General features: G+C 59.2%; 1 protein-coding gene across 4 annotated transcripts; it reads left to right on the forward strand.

Moving 5' to 3' along the window:
• Nucleotides 1–517: 517 nt before the first annotated feature.
• PLK3 (polo like kinase 3) lies at nucleotides 518–7,881 on the forward strand. Of its 4 annotated transcripts, none has more exons than XM_032696782.1 (15): nucleotides 518–777; nucleotides 1,554–1,661; nucleotides 1,748–1,864; nucleotides 2,290–2,419; nucleotides 2,507–2,594; nucleotides 3,146–3,241; nucleotides 3,937–4,132; nucleotides 4,493–4,619; nucleotides 5,014–5,123; nucleotides 5,203–5,320; nucleotides 5,419–5,502; nucleotides 5,712–5,874; nucleotides 6,005–6,134; nucleotides 6,348–6,458; nucleotides 6,842–7,881. In XM_032696782.1, exons 1-15 carry the CDS (start codon nucleotides 595–597, stop codon nucleotides 7,034–7,036), a joined length of 1,956 nt encoding a protein of 651 aa, XP_032552673.1. In that variant the 5' UTR covers nucleotides 518–594; the 3' UTR covers nucleotides 7,037–7,881. The 4 variants fall into 4 exon arrangements, with proteins under 4 accessions (XP_032552673.1, XP_032552674.1, XP_032552677.1 ...); XM_032696783.1 differs by having other exon boundaries at nucleotides 519–753; XM_032696786.1 differs by lacking the exon at nucleotides 518–777 and adding an exon at nucleotides 1,268–1,292.
• The last annotated feature ends 750 nt before the right edge of the window (nucleotides 7,882–8,631 follow it).

Genomic DNA, 8,631 nt, shown 5'->3' on the forward strand with positions numbered 1-8,631 from the left:
TATGTAGGAGGGAGGATGCATCTACTGGGGGGACCCTGTGCTGGGGCGTGTCACTGTGTGTTTATGGAGGGGGTGTCACTTTGTATGTGGGGTGTGTTACTCTGTGTGTGTGTGAGGGGTGTCAATGTGTGTGTATGGGGGGTGTCACTGTGTATAGGGGGTGTCACTGTGTGTGTGGGGGTGTCACTGTGTGTGTGGGGAGGGGGGTCACTGCGTGTGTGTGGGGTGCCACTGTGTGTGTAGGGGGGTGTCACTGTGTATAGGGGGTGTCACTGTATGTGTGGGGAGGGGGGTCAGTGTGTGTGTACGGGAGGGCCCCTGCGAGGTGGATGCAGCAGGACCCTGGCCGGGCTCCACTGCCCCGGGGCACGGCCTTCAAAGACGCACCAATGGATCCCTGCGGCCCCGCCCCCCTCCCCGGTGCTGCGGCCCCTTTAAGGGCGGGGCGGGGCCGTCCGGGGCGGGGCTCCGCGGGTGACGTCATTGCTCCCATTGATAAAGGCGGCGGGATTCCCGGGGCGCCAGCGGCGGCGGGGCCACGTGCGCGGGGCCGGCGGAGCCCCCGGGACGTCTCCTCATCCCCCGGCGCCCGCCATGGAGTCCGCCGGCCTTTTCCCCCCCTTCTCCGCCGCCTGCCTCCCCGCACGGCCCGCGCCCGCCCCGGCGCCGCCGCCCCGCGCGGCCGAGACCACCCGCATCGTCACCGACCCGATCTCCGGCCGCTCCTACTGCAAGGGCCGCCTGCTGGGAAAGGTACCGGGAATGGGGGAGAGGAGGGTGAGCCGCCGCGGAGGGCACCGGCCGCCCCGGGTTGAGCTGGGCCGGGAGCCGTCGCCCGGTGCGGGGCGCGGGGAGGGGCCGGGGCTGCCGCGCCTGCCCGACCCCCGCTCCGGGTGGCCCGGGGATGAACGCAGCCCCCCGGCTGCCGCCCGCCGCCCCCACCCTCCCCGCCTCTCGCGGCGGGCCCGCAGCAGCGCTGGAAGCACTGAATCACCCGGCCTGGCTTCGTGCCTCGCCGGCTATCGGAGCCGCATCGGTTTCGGGGCGCCCCGCGGGGTGTGCGTGGGCCGGCGGGTGCCCCGGTTCCCAGGGGCCGCGCGCGCAACTTTTCTCCTGGCTGCCAGCGGCGTGTGTAGGAGGTGGGTGCCGGTTCCCAGCCCAGCCCGGGCGGGCTCGGCGGCTGAGTGTGCAGATTGCAGGGTGACATCACGGCAGGAAAAACCTGTCTCCATGGGGCTGCCTTTCGGTGGCCTCCGGTCCCCGGGCTTCCTGCCCTGCGCAGGACTTTCCAGGTTGATCCGTCATGTGGAAAGATGCAAAGTCCGGCCATAGTGGGAGGGAGGAAAAATGCCCTGGAGGTTTTACAAGAACTGGGTGAAGAAAATGCCCGGTTGAGAGCATCACAGTTCAGATCTTAGTGGGCGACGCAGCAGGAGGGAGCGTGTGACGCTCGCCGGGCTGTGCTGCCAGGGAATGGGGGAGGAGGAGGCTTGCAAGCAGGCAGGGGTAAAGAGCTATCTCTCACCCATCCATAACCACCTCTTCCCTTGCAGGGTGGGTTTGCACGATGCTATGAAATGACAGACCTCTCCAGCAACAAAACCTATGCTGTGAAGGTCATTCCACACAGCCGGGTGGCGAAACCCCACCAGAGGGAGAAGGTGGGTGCTGTGGGGCTGGTGGGGTGCTGGGTGGGTGGGGGGCAGCAGAGGCCCTGTGCTCACCTGGCGCTGCTGCTCTCTTTCAGATCACCAATGAGATCGAGCTGCACCGAGACTTGCACCATAAGCACATTGTCAAGTTCTCTCACTACTTTGAGGACTCGGAGAGCATCTACATCTTCCTGGAGCACTGCAGTAGGAAGGTCAGTGCTGGTGTGGCCTCCTTGTCAAAGGATCCCTTAAACAGCCATAGCTGGTTGGAGCAGGTCTTATCTGAGATGTGTTTGTAGCACTCCCTTGCTCCTAAGCTGTGTGCTCTGTCACACCCTCTGAGCTCACCATAAGCTGTGAGATTTTGCACAGCACTGGGCACTCCATCAGCTGCCTGTCCTACTTGGACTGCCTGCTCATGCTGGGGCCACCATAAATCCAGTGGTTCCCTGGCTTTGCTGAGCAACCTCAGCCTTGTGTGGGGAGTCTGCTGAGGTCATGGCTGTGAAAGAAGGATTATTTGTGAATGTGCACCTTCTGGAAGAACTGGCTTTGACCCTGCCTGCCCCATGCCTAGTCAGCAGGGCTGCTTGTTCTCCCTGCCTGCAATCACAAGCTGCCTTCTCTCCCTCTGCAGTCCCTGGCCCATATCTGGAAGGCCCGCCATACTCTGCTGGAGCCCGAAGTGCGCTATTACCTCAAACAGATCATCTCAGGCTTGAAATATCTTCACCTCAAGGGCATCCTGCACAGAGACCTCAAGCTTGGTGAGTGCTGTGGTTGGGGCACAGTGCTGTGTGGGGAGCAAGCTGTCCCTGAGGGACTTGTGGTGACGCATCGCCCTTGACTTGCAGGCAACTTCTTCATCAATGAAAACATGGAGCTGAAAGTGGGGGACTTTGGGCTGGCTGCTTGCCAGGATGTCTCTGACCAGAAGAAAAAGTAAGTTTGAGATTTTCCTATTACAGAGTCCTCTGGGGCTTCGCTCTTCTTTCTCCTGTGGCTTCCCAGGAGAGTGGAGGGTTGAGTGGTCCCTCCTGGCCTGGGGAGAGGAAGCCTTAGGGCACCCTTCCTGGAGTGAGGGAGCTATTCCTGCTCCAGCTGCAGGCAAGGCGAGGGGGCTGGGGGCTTTGTGACTCCTCGAGAAGTGAGCTTGCAGCCGTCGGGGAGAACAATGTGTTGACTATTACTATTGTGCTTGCCCGGCTGCCGTGCCGGCTGCGCAGGCTGGGACACAAAGGCTCTGTTCCTCCTCGGCTCCGGGACAGCCTCTTCCCAACGGCTCCCCAGGAGCAGCTGCTCCTGACCCCCGGGAGCTGGAGAGGAGGGAGTCTGTATGGGTCTCCTTGTAGATAGAGGGGGACTCTGGGCCGCAAAGAGCAAAATGGATCGGGGAGGACAAGGCTGCAGGCTAAATCCCAGGGCTTGGAGTGGGGGGAGGCTGTCTGTGAGGGAATGCAGAGCATGCACTGATCTGGTGCTCTGCCCCACAGGACAATATGTGGGACCCCCAACTACCTGGCCCCAGAAGTGCTGCTGAGGCAGGGCCATGGGCCAGAGTCGGACGTGTGGTCTCTGGGCTGCGTCATGTAAGTCTGTGCTGCTGTGTGGGGAGGGGTCTGGGCATCCTGCCTGGGGTGGGGGCACAGCCAGGCTGTGGGCAGCCTGATGAGGAAGTTTTCTTGTGCTTTGCCTTGTGGCTCCACAGTGGCTGCTGCAAGGCAGGGGGAGGGGAGTGAGTGGCTGGATCCTGCCCGGCCCTGCTTTGGAGCAGGTGCTGCCAGCCATCCCGGGATGCTGCGTGGGGACTGTGCAAGCAGGACCTGCACGGGGCAGGCGTGCTCGTGCCGCACTCGGCTCCAATTCAAAGCAGGCTTGACCGCACCGTGAACCTGATAAACAACGGAAAATCTCTGTGGCTGCTGCTCTGTTTGCTCAGAGAGCTATTGCTGTGCTGCCTCGGCACATCCAGCCACTTGCCTGGCTGCTGCCTGCAAGCTTCCTGCTCCGTTTTCCCCCCCGGCAGCCACACGGGGGTGGGAGCAACAGTGGCAGACGGTAGCCTTTGCTTATCAGCCCTCTGTCCTTCCCTGAGGCTCCTTGCCTGTTGCTCTGAGCAGTTGCTAGGAGGAAGTGTGGCCGGATGTGAGCATGGCTGTCCAGGCTGGAAGTGGTGCTCTCAGCCAGGTGTGGCCAACCAAATGCCAATAACTTCCTTGCTTTAAGTGCTGCTGAGTCACAGGCCTGGTGGGGATGTGACAGTGGCATGCATGTCCTCTCCCAGGTACACCCTGCTTTGTGGGAACCCTCCCTTCGAGACCTCTGACCTCAAAGAGACCTACAGGTGCATCAAGCAGGTGGAATACACGCTCCCTGCCTTCCTCTCCCTGCCTGCAAAGCATCTCATCGCTGGCATCCTCAGACGCAACCCCCAGGACCGCCTCACCCTTGAGGAGATTTTGGACCATGAGTTCTTCAAGGTGAGTGTGTGGGGATCTGGGTCAAGGGACCTTTCTCCACGTGGGATGAGGCAGATGAGGCTTTTTGGGCTGTGCAGGGTGCTGTCCTTGGAGCCTAAGTCTCAGTCCTTCAAAGGATGCAGCCACTGTCCTGCCCAAATGCCAGCCAGGGGAACTGAGGGATTTGATGTGTTCCTGCTGCCTCGTTGCTATAGCAGGGGGTTGTTTCCTGTACTGATGCCAGTCATGCTTCCAAGGCTTGACGGAAACACAAGCTGGCTGTCAGGAGGGGTGTGAATGACTGCGGTCAGCCGAGGGCAGCTGCTCTGCCTGGAGCATGTGGCCTATGGAAACCAAACCTTTTCCTTGACCTCTCTGCAGGGCTACACGCCTGAGAAGCTCCCTCCCAGCAGCTGCGTGATGGCTCCAGAGCTGAGTCCCCCGAACCCTGCAAAGACTCTGTTTGCTAAAGTGACAAAGACACTCTTTGGGAAGAAGAAACCCAAGGGTGAGTTCATGCACTTGCCAAGGAGGCTCTGGGTGACCCTTCTTCCCAGGGAGAAGTGTGTCCTGTCTCCCGCAGAGATTTGATGGGTCTCTGTGGACCCCCTGCCTTGGGGACAGCACAAGCTGGGCTTACCCAGCCCTTCTCGTGCTGGTGGCCTGGTATGGGTGTGTGCCCGGAGAGCGGATGCTGCGTGGCAACCCATGGGGCAGTTCCTCCTGAAAGCCCTGTGTAGCATGAGAACTGGGAAGTGAAAGTGGGAGGCGGCTTTTTGAGACCATCCTTGCCACCGTGGGCATGGGATCAGATAAGGGAGAGCTGAACTACTGGGATGGGTGTCCCGGATGTCCCCATTCCCTATGCTCAGCAGCGTGCTTATCACTTGCTCTTCTCTTAGCCAAGAAGGGCTCTTTGGAGGAGAAGGATGACATCTCCAAGCTGGTCACTGGGCTGATGAAGACCTCAATCTGTCGGCAAATGAGCTATAAAACTGTGGAAGGGAATGAGGTGAGAACATCTCCGAGGCCATGCGTGCCCCTCTTTCAGGGAGCAGGCAGGACAGTGGTAAAGCCAGGTCTCTCTGCAGGCCACTCCTGTATCCTGCCGCAGTGCCAGCTCCAGCCCCGTGGAGACAGTGGTGGAGGAGACATCTCACAAGTCTGCATCCCCCTCCATCCGGGGAACGATGGCCAGCAGCTGTGAGGGTGAGCAACACCTGCCTCGGCCACCCCAGCCTGCTCTGGGTTTCCTGCCTGGCTGATAGCGGGGCCGGCTGACTCAGCCTGTCATCTTCTCCCTGCAGCCTTTGAAGACTGCATCACTGCCTCTGCCATCATTGAGTCAGCCGTCCGGCTCCTGCGGACCTGCCTCTCCTCCATGCCCCCAGGTAAACTGGTTGGACTGCTCTGGGATGGGATAGGGTGCTGTGCATCCCTTTCCCCCTGGGATGAAGGCACGGCTGCTATTTGGGGTACAAATAACACCTTAAATAGTGCCAGAGCCTGCTGCAAGGGTCTGCTCCCCTCTGGGGGAGGTGAAGTGGGGAGAGAGTGGTTGCCTGCTCTGCTCACCTCCTCCTCCTCTCTTCTCCACCAGCGGAGAAAAACCCGGCTTCCCTGGCCCGCCATGAGCACTTTGTCTGGGTGAGCAAGTGGGTGGATTATTCCAACAAGTATGGCTTTGGCTACCAGCTCTCCAACCGCAGCATCGGGGTCCTCTTCAACAACGGCACGCACATGACGCTTTCCCCCAACCGCAGGTGAGCAGCGGGAGTGGGGCTGGTGTCTGTCCCTGGCGAAGCCCCGTGGGTGGGAAGGGGCCATGGGGAGGCTGTGCCAGGGTGGGTTTGGTGCTGGGCGTCCTCAAGGCTCACGGTGTGCTCCCTTCAGGACTGTGCATTACAACCCGACCAACAGCAAACACCTGGTGTTCTCTGTGTCCGCCATCCCCGAGCAGCTGCAGGGACAGATGACTGTCCTGCGCTACTTCGCATCCTACATGGAGCAGCATCTCATGAAGGTGGGTGCTGGGGCCCAGGGCTGGGCGTTGCGCCTTGGCCTGACCACACTGCTTGGGCTGGTTGGACTCCCTGCTTGCACTCTGACACAACTCAGAGTTGTGTCCTGGGAGTGAGGACCCCACTGAGGGGGTGTCCAGGTTTGGTGGTGTGTGTGCTGGTGGAAGTGCTCCTGTGTATGGGACCAGTGGCTTATGCAGACCCTTCTCTCCAAGGGAGGTGACTTGCCCAGCATAGATGACCTTGGGCAGCCGGCCCTGCTCCTCCTGCAGTGGGTGAAGACTGACCAAGCCTTGCTCATGCTCTTCAGCAATGGCACCCTCCAGGTATGTGTGGGGCACAGTGGAGAAGCCTAGACCCTTGTGAGGAAGAGGCCAGATGGTGTCTCCTGGCCTGTATTAGATCTTGTCTGCCACAGCCCAAATGCAAAATCCAGCTGTGAAAACAGCTGTGGGTGCAAGATGCTTCTCCAGTGCCTGGAGATGCTGGTTACAGCTTCCCCAGCTCCTGGGGGACATGATGCTTCAGCTGGATGCTTCTGTCTGCCCCAATGCTGGAGCCGGCGCATTCCTGGCATGGGGCACGGAGCAGGGATGCTCCTAGGCAGGTTGGGGAGGAGGAACTGGTTGAGGCAGGAAGTGTGGCTGCCTCTTGGCTCCCGACATGCTGTGGGAAGCACGGGTTAAACCAAGCCCAACCTGTCTTCTAGGTGAATTTCTATAACGACCACACCAAGGTGATCATTAGCAAGCCTGACCACTCCTGCCTTGTCACCTACATCAACCGGGAGCGCAACTCCTACACTTACAAGCTGTGCAGTATCCAGGAGCTGGGCTGCTCTCCTGAGCTCCACCACCGCCTCAGATACATCCTCAAGCTCCTCCAAGAATGGGCTGAGGCCTAGCATGGACCCTGGGGGACCTTCTCTGGACATAAAGGTCTCCCCCTGCCCTCCCACGGGATGGGAGGTATGTTGTGGTGCTGGCTGCCCAGCTGGGCACTCTGTATCCTGGTGCTCAGCTGGACTCTGGACTAAGATGTGGATGTGGTTCCAGCAGCAGGTCTGGATATCCTTGCTGCTCCCTGGCTCTGGGCAATCTCTGTCTTTCCATCTCCAGCTCCCGCTCTCGTTGTGCTGATCTTGGTGAAGTGGACTGGGGTGGTACAGGGAGGTGGTGGTGGGTGAGTGTCCTTCAGCCAGGTTTGGGGCTGGTTGTGTCTTGTTTGGGGCTGGTAACTGCCTGTGGTGGGAGCTCAGGCTGCCCTGGCCTGCCCAGGGTGATGCACCAGTTGCGCAGACCCTCTGCATAGCCTGGAGAGGACTGGCACAGCCTTGACCTCAAGCCTTGGGTGCTGTGGGGTAGAAAAAACCCCTTTCTGGGGTGGACAAGGGGTGAAGGGTGATGCCTGCCCTGCCAGGGGCTCTGGGCTGGTGTGTGCCACTCCACAACTGCTACACTAAGGAGGGTGTTGTGCTGGGCCCAACTGTGTCCTGTCTGTTTCCAAATTGTGAATTGTCTGGTACAACTTGAGGTTTGATTAAAGGGGGGGGATGGGATCTGAGGACTTTCCTGGAGAAGCCCTCATCTTGTTGGGACCCAGGGTAGTTTCTTATTTCAAGGCAGTCTCTGCCATGTGGGACTATTTATGTATCTTATTTATATGGAATTATTTATTTTCCTGTTGGTCTGTCTGTGTGCAGCTACCCTCTCCCTGACTCACCTCAATAAAAACTTGTTTAAGGGCAAACTGTGTCTGCCTTGTCTGAACCTGGAGTCACAAAAGGCTTCAGCATCATCCTTGCTCTAGGGCTGCTTTTGTCTGCCAGGGATAACCCTTCTTGCCACTGACTGCTGGGGGACAAGGTCAGGGATGCAGGGAGGAAGGGTGCAAGGAGTCCATGTGGTACCTCCACTGCTTTTAGGGGACTGGCAGGAAGGGCAGAGTTAGCTCTTGCTGTTGCCAGTGGAGCTTCCTCAGCTGCTTCTTGCTGCTGCCAAACTCATTCCCAATTCCCTCTGCACTTGGACTAACCCATCTGCCCTTCTCATTCTGCTGAGCTGCAGAAGGCAGGAGTTATGACTTAGGTGGTGCAGGAGTTGCCTGGGTCCTTGAACTATGACACCTTGTGTGATGGGATATGAGCTGGGCATGAAGCCAGGAAAGAGCCCTGTGAGCTTGCTTTGAAGGTGATCCGTGTAATCAATCTGCCTGGGAGCAGCTTGTGCTGTGGGAAGCAGCCTGGGCTGTTCCAACAGCCTTGGGCCGTTGCCTGGTTTTTTGGGTTGTGTTTGCTGCCGCTTGGGTCTTTTTGCAAACCACAGTAGTGGGAGCTACAGTGTGGGTGTGAGCTGAGGTTGGAGTGAGCATCCCTCTCTTGCTCCATGCACATATCATGGCCAAAGATTCCAGGTATGAGCCACAGATGGACAAAACCTCTTTATTTCAGCTGCTCTTTCCCTACAGCTCTACAAGACTGGGTGGAGGGAAAGGCACGTG

This window comes from Chiroxiphia lanceolata, chromosome 9 (assembly GCF_009829145.1).
Source record: "Chiroxiphia lanceolata isolate bChiLan1 chromosome 9, bChiLan1.pri, whole genome shotgun sequence".
Lineage (NCBI taxonomy): Eukaryota > Metazoa > Chordata > Aves > Passeriformes > Pipridae > Chiroxiphia > Chiroxiphia lanceolata.

Excerpts from the sequence above, each read along its gene's own strand:
- PLK3 (XM_032696782.1), top strand. The coding sequence starts at position 595 with ATGGAGTCCGCCGGCCTTTTCCCCCCCTTCTCCGCCGCCTGCCTCCCC. Across the intron at positions 2,420-2,506 it reads GCACAGAGACCTCAAGCTTG|GCAACTTCTTCATCAATGAA; the intron begins GTGAGTGCTGTG and ends CTTGACTTGCAG. Across the intron at positions 5,124-5,202 it reads AAACTGTGGAAGGGAATGAG|GCCACTCCTGTATCCTGCCG; the intron begins GTGAGAACATCT and ends GTCTCTCTGCAG.